The sequence below is a fragment of the Triturus cristatus genome, chromosome 11 (assembly GCF_964204655.1).
Source record: "Triturus cristatus chromosome 11, aTriCri1.1, whole genome shotgun sequence".
Taxonomy (NCBI): domain Eukaryota; kingdom Metazoa; phylum Chordata; class Amphibia; order Caudata; family Salamandridae; genus Triturus; species Triturus cristatus.
In genome coordinates this window covers 990,324,947-990,350,611 of record NC_140594.1, presented here as the reverse complement: position 1 = coordinate 990,350,611, position 25,665 = coordinate 990,324,947, and the positions used below count along the sequence as shown (strand labels likewise).

The following is a 25,665-nucleotide window of genomic DNA, read 5'->3' as shown; positions in this document are numbered from 1 at the left end:
ATAGGGAGGAAACGGCAGGGCTCCGCAAATATCCCATTGCGCAACACTGGGACACAATACTCACCGCCTTCAAAAATGAAGGAAGCGGGGAAGACAGCGACACTCATAACTTACATGCCGGAGATCCAGTCATGGAAGGTATGGCATTCGTGGACAGAACTTGCAAGCTGCTGTGTGCCATTTCACAGACGCAGACTGATGCAGGAGGCCCCCCTACCCCAGACCACCCAACTACCCACTGACACTGAATTGACTCTCAACATTTACATAGGTCTAGGTCCCACCTTGGCGTGACCCTATATTGTAATGTATTGGATACATGGCTTCATACTCAGTTATGCAATGATTATTTTATTTGTTTCTAAACTGCAGTTTTTTTAATATGATGTTTGTTATTGTTTTATTAGATGATATATGTCTTATTGGCGCATTTTGTTTTTATCCTCTTTTTCTTTTGCGCAATCCCTGTATAGATATATTGTAACAATCATACATGGATGTTTTATACGTCTGCTAATGCTGTACAGGTTCAGGACCAATGGATTGATTACAACGATTTATGATAGTATTTGATGCTAGTAATCTTATATATAAAGGATAATAGCTGTGAGGAAATAATATGGGCAGGCAATCACAATGGTGTAGGTAGTCGACCCCCATCTTTTCTCCTTTTCTTTTTTTTATAATGCATTTGTATGCCACCGCATATTATCAATACCCTATTGTGATGCAAAATGTCGACCTACGCAGTTTCATCATCGTACTGTTTTGTATGGAATTCCATTATGCTTTAGATAAGTTTACACTTTCATGCCACTGTAAGAAAAAAGACAAATATGAAAAGACCAATAAAAGATATTTAAACAAAAAAAAAGTGTTTGTGGTGTCTTTGGACAATATATTTCTAGGAGTTGTTGTGAGGTTCTCTAGGTACCTGATTTGCCAATGTGCAGGGAGTCTCTCTCGTTATTTTGAAAGGGAAAACAAAACAAGTACAATGACCTGCTGCAAACGTCATGAGGTACCCAGTCTAACTTGATCAGTAAGGTCCGTTTTATACGGTAGTAGGATCAGGTTTATACAGTAATAAATGAAGACTTCTCTTCCATAACTTATCCTTTCACATACCATGCTATTTGATTTGAGTGTAGCTTTACAATGATAACTTGCTTTTTATATAGCGCTAGATACACAATTCCTACCATTTATTAGTGCTGCACATAAAAGACTAGGGGTCTCATTTAGAATTTCGTGGACAGGTAATTCCATCGCAAATGTGATGAATATCCCATCCGCCATATCACAAGTAGCTTAAGATGAACTTGTAAAATGATAGATGGGATACCTTTGACGTTTGTGACAGTATAACACGTCTGCTGAGCTCTAATCCGGTCCTAAATCAGCCTACCTAGGGTCGAGCATTTATGTTACTCGCAACCATTTAACTCACTGAGACGTTCTCCCAGTTATTGAACACTAGAGTACTTCTGCAGCAGTCTTTATCATAATTGCAATTAAATGGTATTACTATTGTTACTTGACAGTGTATAGTGTTCTTTTTGCCTTTTTCGTGGTCTTGTACTGCTGCAACTTCCATCACGCATAGTAGCACACACTGCCCATGATCACTCCACAAGGGCTCATTACAGCTCTCAATTGCACACACAGTCAGGAAGTATGTGCAGACAAACATGTTGTAATAGCGCACACAGAAAATAATTAGAGGGAACATTGGTTAGGAGTACACTTTGACACAGCCACGGGTCCCAGAACCTCAGGAAGAAAACTTGGGGTCAAGACACTCCAGCAAAAGTCTCCAGCAGGTCCAGTTCGAATTGCTCAGATGGGCTCTTCGGTAAAAGGGCTTTTTGCAGACTCTTGTTGCCCTTTAGCTTAACAGGCATTCAAAAAGTTGCCCCCATGGAGTCCATTTCATTGTCCTAGGTCGAAGTGGGAGCAGGTCGAGCTCTTCAGGTCTCCTCATAAGCCTCAACAGCTGGTGCAATCCTTCTGTATTCCACAGGTTCAGTAGCGTCTGAAGAAGGCACCTAGGGGGCAACATTTATGCCTAGCAGTAGCTGGTGGGTGGGGGAATGGGGACTCCTAACCCTTCCCTAACTAATAGGTAAAAAGTTCAGAGGGATAACACTACTCACTTTTGCAGCAGTTCCTGTTTGCCTTATATTAAACAATCCCACACTGCACTTTTCTCCCTAAATTCAACGCGGCAGGACCCTTCTCCCTCTCTTTAGAGCCTGTGTGCCCACCCTGGAGGTGTGGCCAGGAAAATGAGCAACCCTTTCTTTTGTAGTCACTTCAAAACAGTTCTGGGTCAGCTGCTCTCATTGGCATTGGTATCTGCGAGACCTGGAGGGGTATGGAGGGGGGGAAATGGCCCTGCCCAGATGATCATTTGTCTGTGACAGAGTCGACCTCTTTGACACTCATCATGTTCCCTGGGCACGACTGGCTATCCTTGCAGCGAAACAGTAAATCCTCCCCAAACCCAAGACCTTTGTACTGTCCTGAGAGCAGTTTTCACATCTCATCAAGGGGGCTCTTCAGCGGCCAGGTGACAGTTGTAGATCATGCAAATTGTCCTCCAGAGAGTTAAGGCAGAGAAAAGGTAACAATATAAAAGTGCCTTTTCCTTAATAATTATGAATACATTGATTTTCCCAATAAATTGGATTTTGAATACCTATCAAAATTAGGAATGATATTTCTAACTGTTATTGAAATTAGCATTATTAAATTAAAAAATGTAACCAAATGTTTTCCTATGTAACAGCAAGCCTTGCTACACTGAAAATAGCTTTTGTGACTTTTTCACTGTAAGGACATGTTGATCCTTAAATTTATTTTCATGTCCTACTTTTAAATGCCACATAACTTGCATTATGGACAGTAAGGCCTACTTACAGGTGACTTATTAATATTGAAAGTTTAGGCCTGTTAAAGGGATTATTTGGTCCAATATTCAGCATCATCTGCCCAGACAAAATGGGGATGACAATGAAAAAAGATGCATGCTCATACAGCTTTTCTTTTAGTTTTCATTTCTTTCCTTTCTAGGTTGCGCCTACAGTGCGCAAAAAAAAGAAGCTTAAAACAGGCTCAGAGCCCACCCTATACTTACCGTTACTTACCATTGGCTGGCTGTCACGTCTCTTTCATTTCCTTGCTTCTTGTTGGTCAGGGCCTCCTTCTGCTTACACTTTCTTTTTCATTTTTCCTGCCATTTGGTCGTCCATGGAGCTTTTACCAAGCTCAGTTTTCCTTATCTACCGCCAGTGCCCTTCCACTGGCCACCACGTGCAAAGATACTTTTTTGTTTTTAACCTTCTCCTTAGCAGTGCATGTTTGCAGACCCTGTATACCTTCTAACTCTTTCTCCTGAGCTACTCTTGAATTCAGAATCTCGTGCATGGTTCATTTTCCAATGTTTAATGTAGAAGATGTATCTCCCTGTGCTCTTCAGCCACAGATCGCTTATGTTTGGTGGGTTGACTAACTTTTAAGCATCATGATTGTACCTCACCCTGCTTGGAGCTGAAACATCGGGACATTTCAGGAGAGCTGCCATTTTGTGAGTCTACTTTTTAGGTCTCGCCTACGCAGCGCGCATGCGCTGCATAGGAGGGCCTTTAGCCGCTGCTCTGGTCATTTTCAAGCACACACTTGTGCTTGTGGCGGCATCCTCCTTGCAGGAGCGAGCAGGGGCGTGCCACAAGCACAAGTGCAGTGCTTGAAAATGAGCAGACTGCGCACGCACGCACGCACCACTCCCGGGCTCTCTCTCGCTCTCTCTCTCTCTCTCCCTCTCGCTTTCTCTCTCTCTCTTTCTCTCTGTATCTCCTGCTCTCTCTTTCTCTCTCTTGCTCTCTCTCTCCCCTTCTATCACTCTCTCTCTCCCCCTCTCTCTTTTTCTCACTCTTTCCCTTTCTCTCGCTCCCTCCCGCCACGCCATGTCTGGGGGCGCTCTGTTTCTGACTCTTTTATTGAGCACATAAAAGGCCTTCCATTGAGCAGCCCACGTCTCTGCCACCCTGTCTCTTTTGAAGATCATCATGTTTATGTAAGGCTCGTGCAGCGTTAAGGCCAATTACTTTAATAGCCTTCTTTGGGCGTACTGCCCTTTCTCTCCCCACCCCAGAGTTTGAAGGAAAGCACTTTGTGTTTTTTTTCTCTCCCCGACTATTTTTTCGTTCTTCATTTATTTTTCTATCATCCTTCTATTCCAATATTTCCCCTTTTTCGTGTTCTTTCTTTATTGTTGCTTTATTATCCCGCCTTTTAAATTGTATTCTCCCCCTCTTTACTTAGTTAGCTATTTGTTTCTCTTTGCCTTAATTGTACTTTTTCTTTCTTCTTTGGTTCGCCTTTCTTGGTTTGTTTTTCTCTTAGATTTTCTCCATTCATTGATTTGCGTCCGACGTTCGATTGAAGTTCTTGGTATTTCGATTATTCTGTTTCATTATCTTGCATCTTATGTTTACCTTTCTTCCTTTGAGTCTTTTATATTCCTTTTGCATAATCTTTAGCTACATGCCTTTTGCTATTTCTCTCATCTTTTCTGAATCTTTTTTTTTAGTCTGCCCCTTCCTTCTTCCTTTTCTGCTTTCTTTCATTCCTCATTTGCCTTCCCCCATTCTTTTTCTCCGTACTCCTTTCCACCTCCAGACCATTTCTCTTTCCCGACCACCTTCAGTTATTAATTTCTCGAGTGCTTCATTTCTTTCTACCGCCTTTCCTTCCTTTATGTCCCCTCCAATCACCACGTCCTTCTTTCCATTTTTTTCCAGTATGCTATTCTTCCTATGATTGTTTCCATTCTCACATCTGCAATTAATTTCTTGTTTTCTTCTCTTCACTATGTTGTTCATATTTTTACAGCCTGGCGTCTTTTCTCCATTGATTTTAACCCAGCCTTTTTAATTTGTTTCCTTTCTTTTTTCTTTGCACAATACCTCCACTCTTTTTACATGCTTTCCTACTCCTTTAATTTATATATTTTCTGTGCGTTTTACTGTTTCTTTCACCTGCAATCGTCTGGGCTATCTTTAGTCTTTTAGCGCCTTCCTTGTCCTGGTTTTGTCGCTTAATCCTAACGAGGCCCATGTTCAAGTGTGTTTATCCGTTCACTGACACGTTCACAGACTACAGAGAACTGATACTGATGTGTGTCTGCAGTGACTGACTTCCTTCCTATGTAGATTCGACCAGTGCGGGCCTGTTTCTGTTGTCTCGAGTATGTTTGAGACTGTTTTCAGTCTTCTCCACCTCTCTAGTGCGGAGATAACCAGTTACCCAGACTTGTTAAAGAGACCGGATTGCCCAGTGTGCGGCAGCACTGTGCTCTGAGCTGTAAGTTCCAAGACACGTGACGCTGCACCCCTCACCAACCCCTGGAGGGAACGGAAGGGTCTTTCTATACTCGTATCTGTCAATCTGTCCATCACTTCTGCTTCCTGTCTACCCATTTTATCTGTTACCGTCTCTCTGATGTGTGTTTTTCTGACTGACGTTTGCCTATATCGTTTTTCTGTCTGTCTGCTCCTTTTGTGTAAATCCCTTTATCTTCCTGTTGTGTATCCTGCCTGTCGGTTTCTTCAGTCTTTTAACTACCGGTCTTTTCATGTACCTGTCTGTTGTTTATTTGTTTGTTGTTTTTCTTTCTCCTCTCAAGTGTCTGTTTATCTGCCGGGTATCTCACCGTTTGCATGTTTATCTGTATGGGTGTTTACTTGTCTGACTGTTTACTATGTTATCCGTCTAATTGTTTGCTTGCCCGTCTATCCAACTGTCCGTGGGTCTATCCATTCCTCTACCCAGTTATGTTTGCCTACCATGTATACTTGTCCTTTTTTCCGGGGAATTGTTTGGCTGTCTACACATGTATCTGCTTGTCTAACGTCCATTGATCTGTGTGACAGTCCAGTTATCTGCATTGTAGTCTAACCCAACATTTCTGCATATGATTCCGATATCGCTTCATCTGCCTGTTCGCTGTCCACGCACCTGTCCCATTTCTCTCATGTAATATTTTATTGTGGTGCTGTAGCTCTACGCTACGGTGTCACCATCTATCTATTTGCAAACATTCAAAATAATAGATAGATAAAAAGATAGAGACAAAAAGAAAGCTGTGTTTTATGTATTGACCCTGTACTTATATGTGCATTTGTTTGTGTAGTCCATTTCTTCTTTGATTGTGTTGCTGGTATCGGAGTGAATCTTAAACCACCACACACCGAGCGATGTATCTGCCACTTTTTTTTTACTATTTCACTTCGACAAGTTGAAACTCTTGCGTCCTGTGACCTGACCATCAATTCGTTGATCTTCGGCAGCTCTGTGACAGGGGGCGGCACAACTCCACCGCTTACCTCGTCCTTCCCCAGTTGAAAAAAGACTGAATTTGTTGCGTTCTTGTAAAAAAAAAACAAGATTTGGCAAAGCCAAATTTAAGGACCTTATAAGTGTTTAGTTTTCCAGCACAATATCCTTGGTGCAAAAACATCAACTGTTGCATAGCTAAACACTTATAAAGTCCCAAAGGCGAGACCTATTGGCTATGCCAATGCTTGTTAATGTATGCCCCTATCCCACTGGCGCCATCTCCCTGGCACCTCCTCCCCAATTCCCTCGGCCATCACTCTCGCTTTCGCCTGCTCTAAAAATCCTTGTATAGATTCTGACCGTGGTTCATTCAAGCTGGAGGCGGCTTGGCCTTGGCATCACTGCAGTGCTCCCAAAAGCTGATGAATTATTGTCGGAGGTTTGTAATCATAAGCTGTATATACAGCACACAGCCCTCACAAAGTCTTTGTTTATGGAAATGAGACACCCTATGACCAGTTTTTCACGTGGCACTGACACCATGCAAGTTAAAATAGAACTAACCTCTCGACTGAAAACCCGTCCTCAGGCTTTACATGAAGTTTCGAAGCTCCTGCATCTTCAAGTGTTGTCCATGCCCAACTCATTTTATGTATTTAAGTAGCAGGTCACATTTAAAAAGCACACAAAAGATGAATAACTTGTTTGTGTTCAGTAGAAGCAACCATGAACGCTCGTCCGAATGTGTTTTACATTTTGGGCTTTGGGAGCACTGTAGTGGATTCACTTGGTTGCTACTGAAGTCTAAATTATCCCTAATGTGGCTCTGTTTCCACAAAATCTCTTCTGAATACAGTGCCTGTCTGTAACTGTTTGGAGCATAATTTTGGATTCTAAAAGAAGGACCATACATTTCAGTGTCGTCATTCTATGATGTCGTCTACCTTATTAAAACTCCCATGATTCCTTTTTAACCTTTTAAATGCTTGCATTGACTTGGTTGATACGTTAATTGGCAGGATTAAATCTACTTTTCAAGCCTAAAGCAGATACATGTGGCCCAGTACTACTGTGCCCACAAGTACTGGGCCAGTAACTCTGTTTCGAAACACTGAACTCCTTTTCACCAGCTGCGAAATATGCACCCACTAAAGCTGGGGGTGGAAGTCTATATTGCCCCCCCACTACTCCTTCACCTTGATGGGGCAGATACAAGTTGAACTCACCCCTCTGCATTGCGACAGCCCTCCCCAGCTGGGCCTCTCAGGAAACGGTCACTGTTACATGGGAGATAAAAAGGTGGTTTTATAGTACCTTATCATTAGGACTTTTGATTTTCCCTTGCAGTCATAAAGTAGAATGTTAATGGCCCTGCAGTGCAGTAAAGCTTGAATGCTTTTTAAAAAAAGATACTTATTTTTTCTGTACTTATTTCTCCTTTCTTTTAACACTTTTTTAAAAAACATTCCTCCCCTGCTGTTCTTACATATATTGCACAGCAGCGTGGGCTGCTGTGCAACATGGGTTAATGGAAAAAAAGTCTTATGACGAGGGATGTGTTGCCCACATTACAGTGCTTGTTTCCCTCTTTTTTTTTTACTTTAAGCCATGTTGCACAACAGCTTGCACTGTGTATAAAAAAATGGAAAAAAAATAATAAAAAAACAGTGACAGAGCCAATAGGTCTTGAATGGGCGAAACCTATTGACTTTGGCAACACTTGTTTGCTTTTTTCCTCTTCCTGAAGCTTCTCTGTTGCTCCTTAGCCCACTTTCCTTTGCTCCCAAGCGCTTTGTCAACGTCTTACACCCCAGCTACTCCTTTGTTGCTCCCCCATCCAATGTGACCAGGTGCACATTTTTGTATTTCATATTTTTTTGTTCAATTTTGCTGGGAAAAAGAAATTGCTTTTGCACAAGTTTGTTTTATTTAGCACTCTAAGCGGCATCTGTCATCTTATAAAAGCACATAAAGTAATAAATTGTCACCTGCATCATTCCACATGCAAGTGCAGGTGTCTTCACACGAGCGCTCATGCAGAATGATAGGCCACCAGCAGCATCATGACAAGCTTGACCATTTTTCTTGACTTTTTTTGCTGCTGGCAGGTAGTATTGGCAAAGCTAGTAGTTTAAAAATTCAACCTCTATTGGCTGTGCCAATGCTTGGTTTTTATTTGGGTTTTGTTGGCGAATTCCCTTGAGTAAAGGATGTTCTGTTTCACAAAAGAGTTACACCAGTGTGTTAGGTTTGAAAAGTTGTCTCTTGTAGAAATGGAGGAGCCATTCAATTGGAATTGAAACTATTGAATCTATAAACAAAGAGTATTGAATTACATCTTGTTAGATCGGGTCATTAGGCAATTTAGGAGCTCAACTGATTCCCCATATTTTCGGGTTTCTTACTTGGCTTTTTGATAGCATTAGCGTGTTGGGGATAAGACTAAGTTTTTCATCTGGGTCAGAAAACAGATGATAGTTTTCTTGTTCAATGGTTTCCTGAGTCTACCTCTGATGTTGGTAAACCATGCTCTCAAAGTCTTAAGAAAGTTGACTTATATGAATGATTTATTGATATAAACTTTTTTGTGTGGAGTGCAAGGCAAGGAGGTGTGAAAGGAACAAGCTCCTTATGGGACCATACCCATGGCAATTAATGATTGTAGGGGCGAACATCATGGCACCACTGGGCAAAATGCACCCCTTGTCTTTTCTACATATCTGGGCTCCTTTGTACCTTTTTTTTCCATTGAACTTAATACCTCTGAGTTCGTGGATTGTGGGACATATTGATTTTAGTTTGCTCTTCCTCATGAACACAAGGCTCTGCTGGCCAGGTGAAACCTTCTCCCACCGTGTTCAGTAAAGGGTGGCTCCTGCTCCCTTCCAAACTATTAAGGGAGACTTCTCCCACTGGAGAGCGTTTCCTGAACCCTCCTGTCAAATCAGTTCAGTTCCACATAACTGGTATCCATCACTCCCTTTTGAACTTGTGTGTTGTGGTTGTAAATGAGTGTGCATGGCTATGAGTCAACTTCTTTGTGTATGGTGTAGTATTTGAGCATTTAATGATTTAAGCAGGGTATTGAGGTTCTTCTTTATATGTCTTCATCCTTGTACCCATGACAACCTACATGCAAGTAGCTGCTCTTAGGGGATCCATATTACCCTGGCCTGGAAAACTTAGTCAAATGAAGCACTGACTAAAAAATATTTTCTTACTCACTAACTGGCTCCCTTTAATGTGCCCACAACCCTACCCTAAACGGTGGTACTTTTGACTTCCTGAAATAAACTAAGCTGTTATTGTTTTCTTCTTCATTTTCTCTGCTAAGGGAGGAAGCCATCAGAACTGCTTCTGCTCTAGTAAGCAGCATGTATGCATTTTGTTTGGCGTTGATTTTCCATAGGTTGTTTTCATTTCAAACAAGTGAGTATATGGGGTGTTCTTTATATTTGGGCTAGCTCTAGGATATCTGTTGAGAGGAGACGTTAGGCCAGGGCTTTGTTTTGCTGTTTACTTAGATACCAGGACTGAATCTAAGGCAATGTAGAAGCCATACTGCTACACTACCTTTGTGACACTGAAGTGATGTTACAAAATGGAGATCAGAAGATAGTTGCCCTAGCTAGGCAAGCTAGAGGCCCTGCTGACTTAGGTGGCATGTTTGGAGGATGACTCCCTGAAAAGAGCCTATCCAAGAATGTACAGCCTATGATTCACAAGAATGTGTGAACACTGAAGCCGAGCATCATCTGCTTCTGTTAATGTGCCGGCAGTTCTGCTTCTGTTCTTGTGCCGGCACTGTTCCTTCATCTCTAACTTTGTGGATACCAGTCTGGCTGCTTCTTGGGTTATAGTTTCAAGCTTATCCAAATTTGAAGTTCTGGAAGCACAGAACCCTGAAAGGACCTTTTCACTTTTAGGTGCCCAGCAGTCTCGCACATGTCCCTGAACAAATTGATGTATCTGCAACATGTCAGCCATAAACAGCCCTTACTAAGTTGATGTGTAAGACCTCCTTTGGATTCCAGAAGTTGTAAAAATCTGTTCTGTGGTATAAATTGGCACACGTAGCATTGGTGGAAACCAGTTTATGATATGCGAAGCTTCTGTCAACCCTGCCTGGAACCTTCTTGTTAACCCCTTGCCTTTTTCTGAAGCAGTAGTACCCTTAGTTTGTGGTTTAAATTCCTACTTCACTTTTGAGTTTTGATTGCAATGGACCTGGCTCATGAACCCTGAGTATCCCCCACCTTAAATTTAACACTGCAAGGAAACTTGGACAAATTGGCATTTTTATTGCAACTCAATTACTTTGCTGCATTCCATTGACTGTAGTGGCATTGAACGATCTGCCTGTAGAACTCCCGAGTGTTAGGTGAGGATATTGGGTTTTGCCAATGATGCTATTGCAGTCATACTACAGAGATACATAATTGTGACAAGATCACTGGACTAATCCTCAACATTGCTTTCATGGCCAGGGAGTAGCTTGCATAAAATGATTAAGCAAATCCGTGTTAGTGGTGAGATTTTAGAATTGTAGTTTAAGTAATGGAACGTTTGGACAGTCAACTGCATAGGTTGCATTGGATGATGTTCGATAACCTAGTTGTAGTCTTGTGAGTTGTATAGTTATTTGGAAGTTTCTTGTTCTGGATATGTTTGTTACCAACATATACAAACTATGATCAAAGGCAATGGAAGCATCTTAGAAACAGGTTATCTTGTTTATTTTGCCAATCCTACTTGGTTTTCCTTTTTTCTTGTATACTATGTGTTTTGAGTTTTATTCTTGACTCATGAGATATAACGTGGAGTGACACAAATATGTTTACTAATGCAACTATTTGGTATCTACTGAAATACTTTGCTGGTATCTGTAAATTTGTATTGTGCTTCTGGCCTCTCACATTTGCCTGTGTCTTTTGGTGGCATATCTACTGCTTCTTAGATGGTGTTGTTCCCTCTTTCTAGTTCAGATACGTTTGACAGATGATCTCTAGACCACAGTCATATAATTTGACATGTTCTTTCTTTCCCAGTTCCACTTAAGGGTATCTCTGTAGACGTCCAAATAAAAGGCTTTGTGGCTGATGTTTTGACAACCCTCACTTATAAGAATGAGGAGCAGAACCCGTTGGAGACCGTATTTGTGTTTCCCATGGATGATGATTCAGCTGTCTACAATTTTGAGGCCATGGTGGATGGAAAGAGAATTGTAGCAGAGATTCAAGAGAAGAAGCAGGTAATGGGGGACACTCTTTGTATTATTACTTTCTCCTTAAACAGAAAAATGGAGCATATTTTGATCACATTGGACCTCAACCTGCAAATTCACAGTGTTATATGAATGGCCGGGCACATTTTTTAAATGATGTTCTCCTCACTATATTCTGTACCATGAAAATTCATTGGCAGTTTGGTAAGATTAGTTCTAGGCATATAAGCTACCGGTTAGTTTATATCTTTTTACAAATATTAACAGTGTTCCATCAAAGCAATAGTTATAGACTTATTATCAAAATTGTCATGCAATAGTTGTACACTGCCTCTCACTTTTACCCTCCAACTTAATCTTGTGAATCTTAACGGTGTGTCATTCAGGTTATGTCAAATGTGATGCATTGAATCCATTGGAAAAAAATAACCTATTAATGTGTCTATTAAACCTTACAGGCCCAGGAGACCTATGCAGATGCCATCAGCCAGGGGCAGGGGGCCTTTCTCCTGGAGGAGGACAGCAGCTCTGGCGACATCTTCTCTTGCAGTGTCGGTAACCTACCCCCAAATCAGGAAGCGGCAGTCACTCTGTCCTTCGTGAGGGAGCTGCCACTGGAACCCGATGGTGCTGTCCGATTTGTTTTACCTACTGTCTTGAATCCACGTTACACTCCACTAGGTGAGAGAATGATGAAAATGAGGGCGGTAGTAGATCAAAAATAGAAAGCTTTATACAGACTTAATGTTCTGTGTGTCCTTTTGAATCCTTTTTTAACAATACTTCTTTGAAACAAACTTAGTCACATGGGACTTGCTTTCAATTGCACCTGCTTTTCATTCAGTGTCTAAGACCACAAGCAATTTAGTTCTATTTTATGCTTGTTTTCACATGTTGAATTAGATTGTATTCCATGACTTGAATATATGTGCTGGCTGTTTACTCTCAATGTTACTTAATGCCAAGATGCTCTGTATATTGTTCTTCAGTTGTGCTAAAAAAAAAACATTAGGTCTCATAAACAAACTATGATGTATTGCTAACTTTAACTGCACTTTGCACCCCCATTTTGGCTGGAGAAGAATCTGCTTGCTGGTGGTTGCTTAACAGATTGCTCAATGATCCACCAAGCTCAGGAGGCCAGCTAACGACTGCATCACAGCTTAAAGCTTGTGCCATCTGTTTATTCAGTACAAGCCCGGAACTTGATGAAAGAAGTACGACTTAACGTTTGTTTGATTTGTGCCTGGAAAAAGTCATGATATGCACAAGCATACAGTGAATGATTCACAAAGGTGGAATAAATGCTCATGATATGTTGTGTGTTCATATGGTAAGCAAGACATGTACATTGTCCACATGAACATTTCCTACTAGAATAGAATAGTGTGCATTCCAGGAGTGTATGGGTAGTGGTCATAAATAGATAATGTATGCGAGTTTGTAATCATACATAGTTTTAATTTTACACTATTCACAAACATTCCTGGTTCTCTCTTTTAGTCCAATTCACAAGCTGCATTTTCTAGTACATAAACTTACTACAAAATATATTTGACAAACTTACAAGGATAAATCCCATTCTCAAAATCTCATATATTTTCTGTGGAGAGAACCTCACACATATAAGTTTACTACTTAGTAACCTAGAGAGAAGGACCTAAAATAGAATTCAACCGGAAATAATGTTAAAATAAGTTCTTGTTTTGACTTTTTAATAATGTATTTACTTTGTATTAATAGTTTTAAATATTTTAAAGAATTAATAATATTTTAAGGCAAATATTTTAATAATATTTTATATAAATGTTTTTTATGGCTTTAGGAAAATAACTATTGATTAGATTAATTCTATACATAATTTTTAAAAAAATTTAATACATAAGTAAATATCATTTTTAGGTGGTATTTCTTACTAAATCTTGTCAAAAATATTTTTAACTAAATATGTGTAATTTTTTATTTTAAATGTATATTGTTTATTATATTTTGATCTAAATGTTTAATTAAATAAATACTTAAATTAACATACATGAAAATGCAACACAAAAAATATTTTACAAGTTTCTTTTTGAGCTTAATAAACTTTTTGAGTTTTCCCTATACTTTTTCTCAGGGAGATCTTTGCACCGATGGCAGAGAACTCTACCCACATGTAAAAAGTTATTAGTGTAAATTTAGACTATTAACTTAACTTTGAATTAAATATTTAGTGATATTCAATTAAAATGAACTTTTAAAGTTCTTTTTAACAAAACCCCACCTAAAGCAGAATGTTTAGATTTGCTTAATTGTGTATTAAAAATGCAAAAACGTATGAAATTATTTCAAATGTCATTATTTGGTAAACAAAATGTATATTTATTATTACATAAGAAAGATTTTAAAATATTTCATATATATATATATATATATATATATATATTATTTTTTTTTCAAACAAATACCCAAGCTTTTGAAGACACACTCAGCAGGAAATGAAAGTAGTTAAGGCAGCCAACAATTTCACTCCATTGTAGGAATTTAATTAATTTCGCCGACGCGTTTCGGGGCGGCACGCCCCTTCTTCACAGGCAGTTAAAGATGTGCAAAGTGAGCTCCCATTACTCTTTTTATATCCATGCATTCCCTATAGTAGGTTCACATATAGTACGAGATTTCCTAAAGCATGTTGGGACCTGTAGTCCGTTTATAGTTATGGGGCACAATATTTTTCTTTAGTAAGTCTCGGCACATTCTCAATATTAAAACCATTTATCTCCCTCAGTGCGCCTTCGGATGAATTGTTGACCCATTTCGCCGCATCTCCTGCACTGCAACATGGACATGGACACAGTTCCAGTTCCGCAGTCTCGCATTTAAGTTGGAGCGATGGTGCTGTCTTCCACGGTCAGGACGGCCGCGTGTACAATTTTCAAACAAATGCCCAAGATTTTGAAGACGCACTCAGCAGGAAATGAAAGTAGTTAAGGCAGCCAACAATTTCACTCCATTGTAGGAATTTAATTAATTTCGCCGACGCGTTTCGGGGCGGCACGCCCCTTCTTCACAGGCAGTTAAAGATGTGCAAAGTGAGCTCCCATTACTCTTTTTATATCCATGCATTCCCTATAGTAGGTTCACATATAGTACGAGATTTCCTAAAGCATGTTGGGACCTGTAGTCCGTTCATAGTTATGGGGCACAATATTTTTCTTTAGTAAGTCTCGGCACATTCTCAATATTAAAACCATTTATCTCCCTCAGTGCGCCTTCGGATGAATTGTTGACCCATTTCGCCGCATCTCCTGCACTGCAACATGGACATGGACACAGTTCCAGTTCCGCAGTCTCGCATTTAAGTTGGAGCGATGGTGCTGTCTTCCACGGTCAGGACGGCCGTGTGTACAATTTTCAAACAAATGCCCAAGATTTTGAAGACGCACTCAGCAGGAAATGAAAGTAGTCAAGGCAGCCAACAATTTCACTCCATTGTAGGAATTTAATTAATTTCGCCAACGCGCTTCGGGGCGGCACGCCCCTTCTTCACAGGCAGTTAAAGATGTGCAAAGTGAGCTCCCATTACTCTTTTTATATCCATGCATTCCCTATAGTAGGTTCACGTATAGTACGAGATTTCCTAAAGCATGTTGGGACCTGTAGTCCGTTCATAGTTATGGGGCACAATATTTTTCTTTAGTAAGTTCCGGCACATTCTCAATATTAAAACCATTTATCTCCCTCAGTGGGCCTTCGGATGAATTGTTGACCCATTTCGCCGCATCTTCTGCACTGCAACATGGACATGGACACAGTTCCAGTTCCGCAGTCTCGCATTTAAGTTGGAGCGATGGTGCTGTCTTCCACGGTCAGGACGGCCGCGTGTACAATTTTCAAACAAATGCCCAAGCTTTTGAAGACGCACTCAACAGGAAATGAAAGTAGTTAAGGCAGCCAACAATTTCACTCCATTGTAGGAATTTAATACATTTCGCAGACGCGTTTCGGGGCGGCACGCCCCTACTTCACAGGCAGTTAAAGATGTGCAAAGTGAGCTCCCATTACTCTTTTTATATCTATGCATTCCCTATAGTAGGTTCACGTATAGTACGAGATTTCCTAAAGCATGTTGGGACCTGTAGTCCTTTCATAGTTATGGGGCACAATATTTTTCTTTAGTAAGTCCCGGCACATTCTCAATATTAAAACCATTTATCTCCCTCAGTGGGCCTTCGGATGAATTGTTGACCCATTTCGCCGCATCTCCTGCACTGCAACATGGACATGGACACAGTTCCAGTTCCGCAATCTCGCATTTAAGTTGGAGCGATGGTGCTGTCTTCCACGGTCAGGACGGCCGCGTGTACAATTTTCAAACAAATGCCCAAGCTTTTGAAGACGCACTCAGCAGGAAATGAAAGTAGTTAAGGCAGCCAACAATTTCACTCCATTGTAGGAATTTAATTAATTTCGCCGACGCGTTTCGGGGCGGCACGCCCCTTCTTCACAGGCAGTTAAAGATGTGCAAAGTGAGCTCCCATTACTCTTTTTATATCCATGCATTCCCTATAGTAGGTTCACGTATATATATATTTATTTATTATAGTTATAGTTAGGACCTAGTTACTATAGGAAAATGGCAACAATCTATTCCCAATAACTTTGGCGCCGAATGATGATTCTTCGTCAAATTTTCAAAACGAATTCTTTGTTGAGATCAGCTCCTATGCTCCTATGTTGAAAGTTTGGGGGTGATTTGTCAAGGGGGGGCCGAGAAAAAAGGGGGTCCCAAAAAGTGTTTTTTCAATGTTAATTTCCATAGGAAACTTTAGACAAGGCTACAGGTCGAACGGGTGAACGGAATTACCCCAAATATTTTTTTTGTTTTGCAGAGTATTATATAGCGCGAACTTGACCCGAATCCAATCAGGTATGAGCACTTTACATAGCACCAGTTACATTCACTTTTTTTTTTTTTGTTAGGCTCTATTTTTTTGTTTGTTTTGCAGAGTTTTATATAGCGCGAACTTGACCCGAATTGTGGCAGCGAGAAGGGTCTTGGTCTAGAAAGCACGCTTTTGTTTATTTGTTGTAAATCCATTCAGTAGTTTTTGAGAAATATCAAAATTTACAGATATCGATATTTGGGAATTCTGCCATCTGATTGGCTGAGGCAGTATGAGCACGAGCTTGCTGCTGATTGGCTGCGAGCGCAGCGAGCATTTGCAATTAGGAAGTGTTGGCCGCCATTTTGTGATTCCGTTGAAGCGAGTAATGGGGAAAAAGGGTGAAAAATGTGGGAAAGAGGAGGGTAGGAGCACTGTAACCTTTGTGGGTGTTTAGGATGTGCTATAAAGGGGGTTCGAAGTGAACTAATCATACCTACCGGTGTGAAAGTTGTAGGCTACAAAAATTAAGTGAGGTATTGGCTAGTGTGTGATGTTTCTAAGGTGAGCTTGTGTGCAACTTGAGGATTAAAGCGTGAGCCCACACTGTGTGTCTTATGCTGTGAAGTCATGTGCCCTGGCCGCTGCAGCACAGTTGTGGAAGTAGTGTCAGCATGTGTTTATACCTACTAGGATGAACTACTGACCCGTAGTGGTGTGAAAGTCCTGGGTACGGAAAATATGTGAGGTATTGTCTAGAGTCTCATGGAAGGAGGAAGTGTTGGCCGCCATTTTGTTATTGCGTGGAAGCGAGTAAGGGGAAAAAAAGGCAAAAAAAGTGGGAAATAGGAGGGTAGGAGCACTGTAACCTCTGTGGGGTGTTTAGGGTGTGCTATAGTGAACTAATCATACCTACTGGTGTGAAAGTGCTAAGCTACGAAAATTAAATGAGGTATTGCCTAGAGTGCGGGACTCGGGGATTAGAGTGTGAGTCTAAATTGTGTGTCTTAAACTGTGAAGTCATGTGCTGTGGCCGCTGCAGTACAGCTGTGGAAGTAGTGTCAGCATGTGTTTATAACTACTAGGACGAACTACTGACCCATACTGGTCTGAAAGTTCTGGGGTACAGAAAATATGTGAGGTTGTGTGTAGAGTCTCATGCTGCTAAGCTGAGCTGCTGCCGGACTCGGGGATGAAAGCGTGAGCCCAAAGTGTGTGTCATATGTTGTGAAGTCATGTGCTCTGGCCGCTGTGCCACATCTGTGCAAGTAGTGTCATCATGTAGTTATAGCTACTTGGAGGAACTTTTGTTTCGAACATTTTAATTTGTGTATGGTGCTTAGGGGGTGTTATATAGGGAGTGCGAAGGTAAATTTGTGTGTATGAAATGAATTTGATATTTGGAAAGTGGAAATCACTGACTCCTATGGGTCTGATGACGCTGGGGGCATAAGGTCAGGTGCTGCTGGAGTTGGGAATAAAGCTGATGAACTACTGACCCCTATTGTGAAGGTTTAACATGCATGTGCCGCTGAATGTTTGTTAAAATGTTGCAAAAGTATATCGTTAGGTTAAAAAAAAATGATGAACTTTTAACCTGCAGGTGTCATAGAAGGTTCCAGAAAGTGTGGTGATAAAATAGGTTGAACTTGTGACCTGTATGTGGCGCGGAATAATAAGTAGCTTTTCGGAAGGAAAAGTCAAAATTAACCAATGGAGGTAAGTTTTGGAATGTCGTTGAAGGAATTAAGTATTCTGATTTGTTCTTTACATGTATTTATGTGTGGAGCGACAGAGAAATTGTGCCATTCCTGGTTTCATTCTTGATGAAATCGGAGCTTTACATGTACTATGTGAGAAAGAGAGAATTGTATGCGTGTGTCATTTGAAATCTGGATAACAACTACAAAGGTGAGTTAAAAATTAACAAGGTGTGTTATGTGTTTTATAGTATTGATTAAATATTTGAGGTGATGTTTTTAATTTTGAAAGTATTTTTTATTTCAAAGTAATATAGTGTCAGTAAAGTGTGGTGTTTGATATTGGTTATGAAATATGCATAACATTTGAGCTGTTGTTATACAAGTATTTTATATATGTTTAGGAATTTTTCACAGAGAAGAAGTGTAGTTTGTCATCTTTATAGGACTGTATTGTTTTGAAAATGAGGTACAGCATTAATCTGAGTGTGTAATGTATTTAGGGAGATAAAGAAAATGTTGCACGTTTGCAACTTTGTGGAAATAGTGGGGTGGGGGGTGGTGGTAAGAGACGTATGTGTTATTAAGTTAAAAGCGATAAAACGAAATGCAGAAATGTTATGTGGGCAGGTTGTGGTGTGATTTGTGACACTGAGAGGTAGGTGTGAATGTAAGTCAGGGTAGGTTGTTGTACAGTGGGGCCGTGTACAGTGTTTGGAGATTACATGGAGAGGAAATGGAGATAGGAAAAGTGATATGTTCCTTTTATATGTACGCATAGTTTGAATCATGTGATCCTAAGTTGAGATAAATATGAATATGGTTTCTGGTTTGCTTTGGGTATAGTGAATAGTTTTTGTAGTTTCTGACTAGTGAATAATAAAAAGGTAGATATACTAAAATATATGGAAGTAAACGTATTCATTATTGTCTGTTCATATGGAATAGAAGTAGTTGGGGAGTGCTTCTTTAGAAGAGATGTTTTATAAATGTGTGAGAGATAAAAAAATTGTAAATGTGCGGCATGTTTTCTGTATGTGTTTGTTGACATTAGAGAACTACATGTGATTATAAGTGATACTATTTGTCAGGCTGTGTCGCTGTAGCGGATATATGTAGGTGTTGAAGTGGTTCGTGTTTTACTGAAGGTGAGCTTCACTATCTCTTTTGAGACACTCGTCAATTTCTTCATTCCATTTAATATCTTTAATATAGATACAGTAAAGGGACTGTATATCAAAAGTTTGGGAATTAGAACTTTGTTTACCCTCCCCATGCCCTGCTATACACTCTAAAGAGTGTTTAAACGACTTTCGTAACATATAGATGTCTAGCTAGTAAAGGTGGTGTAGTTCGACTGGGCCCATTTATAAACCATGCTATGGGATGGTTTATGTTTTACCCGCCAATTTGCATGTTTGAATACTTTTTGCTGCTAAGTGTTCCGGCAGACACCTGTTAAAATTAACGTAGTATATGAGTATAGTGGCGCTACTGGGAATGGTGGGGGTTTCTGTTTGATTTTGTACAGTTAAGCAAGGGCGGGGTGGGTGTGGGGGAGGTGGTTATGTTGCTGATTGAAACACAGAATATAGTAACGTGCAGATGTCGAGCTACTGAAGGTGATCTAGTACCACTGGGAGCATTTATAAAGCGCCCTATGGCATGGGATATGTTTTAGTTGCAAATTTGCGTGATTTAATACTTTTTGCTGGTGAGCGTTTCGGGAGTCATCTGTTGAAATTAAGCCTCTGTTTGGCTATAGTGGCGCTTCTACGTTTGATGGGGCTCTTTCTTTTATTGCGTAAAGTTAAGAAAGGGCGGGTGTTGACGTTGTGTAGTGGTACTGTGACTATTTATAAACCGTCTTATGGTATGGTGTATGTTTGAGTTGCAAAATTGCAGGTTTTGCTGATGAGCGTTCCGGCAGACACCTGTTGACATTAAGTCTATGTATGGCTATAGTGGCGGTAACGGGAGTGCTGGGGCTCGTTGTTTGATTTCGTAAGGTTAAGCAAGGGATGGGTGGGGGTGGGGGAGGTGCGTATGTTGCTGATTATAGGACGGATATTTGTAACGTGGGCATGTGTAGTTACTAAAGGTAATGTCGTTTCACTGGACACATTTATAAACAGTACTATGGTATGGTTTATATTTTACCTGCCAATTTGCATGTTTGAATAGTTTTTGCTGATAAGTGTTCCGGTAGACACATGTTAAAATTAAGCCTGTGTATGGGTATAGTGGCGCTACTGGGAATGGGGGATTTCTGTTTAATTTCGTACTGTTAACCAAGGGCGGGGGTGGGTGTGGGGAGGTAGTTATGTTGCGGTTTGAAATACAGAATATAGTAACGTGGAGATGTGGAGCTAATAACGGTGGTGTAGTACGACTGGGAGCACTTATAAAGAGCCCTATGGCATGGTATATGTTTTACCCGCCAATTTGCATGTTTTAATACGGTTTGCTGATGAGCTTTTCAGGAGACATCTGTTGAAGTTAAGGCTGTGTATGGCTATAGTGGCGCTTCTACGTTTGCTTGGGCTCTTTCTTTTATTGCGTAAAGTTAAGCAAGGGCGGGTGTTGAGGTGATGTAGTGGTACTGTGACTATTTATAAACCGTCTTCTGGTATGGTGTATGTTTGAGTTGAAAAATTGTCAGTTTTAATAGCTTTTGCTGATGAGCGTTCCGGCAGACACCTGTTGACATTAAGTCTATCTATGGGTATAGTGGCGGTAACAGGAGTGCAGAGGCTAATTTTTTGATTTCGTAAGGTTAAGCATGGGTGTGGGTGGGGGTGGGGGATGTGCGTATGTTGCTGTTTATAAGACGGACATTTGTAACGTGGGCATGTGTAGTTAGTAAATGTAATGTAGTTTGAGTGGGCCTATTTATTAACCATGCTATGGTATTGTTGATAGTTTTCCCGCAAATTTGCATGTTTGAATACTTTTTGTTGATAAGTGTTCCGGCACACACCTGTTAAAATTAAGCCCGTGTATGGGTATAGTGGCGCTACTAGGAATGGTGGGGGTTTCTGTTTGATTTCCAACGGTTAAGGAAGGGCGGGGGTGGGTGTGGGGAGGTGGGTATGTTTCTGATTAAAACACAGAATTTAGTAACGTGCAGATGTCGAGCTACTGAAGGTGATGTAGTACCACTGGGAGCACTTATAAAGTGCCCTATGGCATGGTATATGTTTTAGACGCAAATTTGTATGTTTTAATACGCTTTGCTCATGAGCGTTGCGGTAGACGGTTGTTGAAATTAAGTTCTTGTATTGGTATAGTGTGTTTACCAGGTTTGGTGGGGCTCTTTCTTTAATTTTGTGAAGTTAAGGAAGGATGGGGAAGAGGGTGGTGCAGTGGCAGTGTGCCCATTTATGAATCGCTTTATGGTATGGTATATGTTTTTCTTGCAAATTCCCATGTTTTAATACGTTTTGTTTATGAGTGTTCCAGCAGACAGGTACAGAAAATACACAACATTTCTGTGGATAAGACATCTTTGTGCTAATAGACACTCCTGTACTGCGGTAGAAGGCTGATAGCGTTGATGGAAAATTATGAAACTTGGTGCCATTGTAGATTTTAATGGAAGGTTACACTGTTTGTTTGTTACTATGGTGTAGTTAGGGTTCTAAGTAGGAGAAAAAAAAGTGGGGGTGCTCTAAATGGGAGGGCAAAGCTCTTAAAGGGGTGTGGGCTATGCAAGTTGGGGCGTGGTCTAAATCAAGATAAGTATCATTGTGTGCTTTAGAAAATCCTCTCCAACTATCGTAGGTTCGGAAAAAAACATTGTTTAAAGGATTTCCCTTTCTTCTACAACGTGGGTAACCTAGCGTGATGTCTCCAGTTCTCAGTAGTGAGCAAAATAAGCATGCGTACATCGATGTGCATGCTGTCACTGCAGTGTAATAAAAAAAAAAAATTGACTATCTTTGAGAGGGCCGAAAATAGAGCCTGGTAGAGAGTCGTTTGGAGGCTGCCTGAAAATATGTGCCAGTCCCCAGACCCGGCCCAAATAAAGCGAAGTATCCATGCATCCTAAGCACTGCGCCATTCAACCATCTTTTAATTGATGAATATATTCGTACATATATATATACATAAATCTGTTCGTCCGCTTATCTTAAGCATCTATGAGCGCACTCGCCTAGAGTAAGCACTGTGCCATTCATGCAGAGATACGCCTATATATGCATAAATATATCTGTCCCAGAATCAATCCTAAGCATTTATCAGCCCACCCGTCTATCGTAAGTACTGGTCTTTGCATTCATTCATCCTTCCATCCATCCATACATTGATACATTGATCTAAGTATCTATCCATTGATACATCTGCCCATGCATCCACTCGCCCTTTATTCAATTATACGTTCCTATTTCTATGCATCGTCCGCCCCCGATCTTAAATACAATGTATTATACTCATCCAGCTACCCTATTAAGGCATTGAAAAGTCTTGCGAAAAGCATTGACAGGCATATTTTTTAATAAAGAATAACAAAGCTTTGAGTTACTCTTTGTGGAGCATACTTCAACACCCTTCTCTGGTGGTGTTTTAAACAAAGGTACATCAAGCGAAAGAAATGTAAAGGAGCTTTTAAGTGTAATACGTTAATTTAGGAACATAACGTTTTGTCGAGTTGTTTACAGTACACTGTTTTAAAGTGGCCGTGACTGACAGATACTGAATACCTGTACTTCTTATATTTGAGAAAGTATACCAGAGAGCTAATTTGGGGTGGTGAGAACCTTGAGTTCCATATTTCCATGTGAAGTACAGTATAGGAATATAAAAGTAAATGGATAGCTTTTATGTTCATATTAAAGAGGGGGTGTGAGAACTTAGTGAGGCAGGCAAAGTGTGTGTTTTCGTAGCACTAAAACAAGACCGTGTGTAAGGTGAGAGCAGGTTCGTGCTGGAGTTCCCTTGTTGTGGTCGTTTGCAGAGGCGCAACCGGAGGGACATTTCAGGGGAGCCTAATTCTTTCAGCAATAGGCAGAGTGGGCATGTAGGGGTTGTAAAAAGGGGTGAAAAAGCACAGAGTCTCCTTTACAAAAAAATGATGCTTTGAAGACCGGTGAAGTACTCGGGTGCGGCTCTGTGTGTGTACCCGGGAAGCTGTGTCAGAGAGTCCGGGGCAATGGGCGTTGCGCGCCTTGTGGTCTGTCTGCTAATCACCCCACAATGATGTTGCTGGTGCGTTGCAAAAGGAGAAGGGAAATAATGAGAGAAAATGGCTCTCTTTAAAGGATTTCCCTTCTCCTACAATGCGAGTCACTTGGCATGATGTCTGCACTTCTAAGTAGTGAGCAATGTGCATGCTCTCACAGTGTCACTGCAGTGCAATAAAGAAATAAAAAACGGATTACGTTTGTGAGGTCGAAAAATAGAGCCCTATAAAGACCTGTTTCGAGGCTCCCAAAAATAAAGTGCTGGTGGTTACATCCCCACAGACACACCCTCCAGTTAAAGCCCTGGGTGCAGTGTTATGTTTGCAAAGTTGTTGATAAAATTGTTAGGTAATAATGGAAATTTTTATGTGTGCTGTTTGTTTGATAATATCATTCTAAGTACATAGATTCAAATTTTTTTAAATGCTATTTATAAAGTTGTGTGCGGTGGGTTGCAGAGAAAGTAGTGTGGGGTGGTGGGGTGTGGTGGAGAGGTGAAAAGTATGAGGGAGTACAGTTATATATAAATTGTAAGGGAGAATGTAAATAATTAAATAAATACTTGCTGTATGTTCTGTAGCACTACTTGTCATCCTAGTGCTCATCTGTCGTGCTCCATCACGTTGCAGCACTGGGTCTGAAAGTTGTTAGTGGAAGTTTTGCAATTGTATGTTATTATTTTCACATAGTTAAGAAATTTGAAAAATAATTGAATCTATTTTTTGTTTTTCAGAAAATTATTTCGTTTGGATTGAAATTTGGAAATGCCTAGAAGAAGTGAAAAAAAAGAAAAGAGAAGAAAAATATATATTTGGCGAAAAGGAAAGATCTTGAAGTAGAAAAAAATGTGAGTAGTAGAGAAACTGTTTGTTTGAGTAAAAGCAAAAGACAATTTTTGAGAAAAATATTACGAACATTTAATGAGAAAAACATCACACAAAGCAAAAAGAAGACTTTTTCAAGTAAGGTGAAGCAGAGTTCAATTTCAAATATGAGGAAAAGGAAAGATGATAAAGAAATAGTATCTGGTACTCGGAGACAAAAACAATTTCAAGAAATTCGTCAGAGACTTTTTCGATCTTGAGTGATTCAGAATTTATTGAAAACATGCTGCAAATATAAAAGAAGAATGTTCCAATTCAAAGAGAAGCAGCGTAATGAAAGTATAGTGGATACTGATTTCAATTTGAAACAGAAGTTGTTCATTTTGATTTTAAAGAGATTGAAAGTATTGGATAACATAGTCAAAGTTTTGAAAGACAAAAGTAGAAAAAAAAGACTTGTGAACAGAACCAACTTTTGTAAAATCTTTAGTGGACTTTGGGGACATACTTCTAGTACTGAGCCTTTTTTTACTGAGGAAACTTACTTCCAGGAAAAAAGTTTATCATTTGCAGTTGATACTGGAGGTCGTTGCTACGAAGTTCAGGATGGTTTTCTTCTTCCAAAGGAGGAAATGGTTGGTAATAGTGCAGAAGAGTTAATAGCTGAAGAAGTGCAAGGGAAACTTCCACTAGCTCCCGTGTATAAGTGGAGTTGTAGTAGCATTTGTAGTAGTCGACAGGAATCCATTGATATAATGAGAAACTTGCTACGAGAATATACTCAGAAAAGTATAAAACAGAAGATTAAGTTGTTACAAGGACTAGATCCATGTAATGTAAGAAAATATACTGAGAAGTATGGGCATTCTCTGGCTTGTCTTTCAAGAAAAGTTTGTAAAAGTGTTTTCATCATTTGAGGATGTTAGCAGTACACCATTCAGAAATGCAAAACTTTTTAAAGAAACTGTACTATGTTAAAAGTCCTGCATTAAGTTTAAGTGAACTGAATGGAAGTCTTTTATATGGTTCTTTACCAGATGTTCAAAAAAAGTGTGATGATATTGAAATGTGATATTTTGGTTCACAAGAGCAGTTCATAGAAAATGAAAGTTTGACAATTACAGATGTTGGAGGAGATGAGAAAGTGATTAGCACTGATCAGTTTCAAGAAGAAATTGGAAAGTTTAATGTAGTGTGCTCTGAAATACCAAACTATGTTTGTGTTTGTTGTCGACGTACTCATTATAAAAGTCAAAGTAGGAATGTTGATTTGTATTTGAAAAGTGAAAAGGAGAACAATGGTAAGTGGGAAGAATTTGCAACTTACTTGTTTGTTGAAGGTCGATTTGAGTTAGGTAGTGGTCAACGTATATGTACATTTTGTTACAACAAATTAGAAGAGAACAAAATGCCTGCTAGAGCAGTGCATAATAAGTTGGAGTTAGTAGCTATTCCACAGGAGCTGGCCAAATTGAATACATATGAGTCGGTTCTAATTCAATCTGTTCATCCTTTTCAAACTATAAT

General features: G+C 40.0%; 1 protein-coding gene across 1 annotated transcript in view; it reads left to right on the top strand.

Annotated features, from left to right (window-relative positions):
- Nucleotides 1-25,665, top strand: part of LOC146785792 (von Willebrand factor A domain-containing protein 5A-like) — a 541,765-nt gene that overhangs the window by 61,456 nt on the left and 454,644 nt on the right. Inside the window, exons 3-4 of the mRNA XM_085635057.1 lie at nt 11,391-11,593; nt 12,025-12,247. Coding sequence (XP_085491183.1) covers nt 11,391-11,593; nt 12,025-12,247 — 426 coding nt within the window. The remainder of the gene's footprint in view (nt 1-11,390; nt 11,594-12,024; nt 12,248-25,665) is intronic.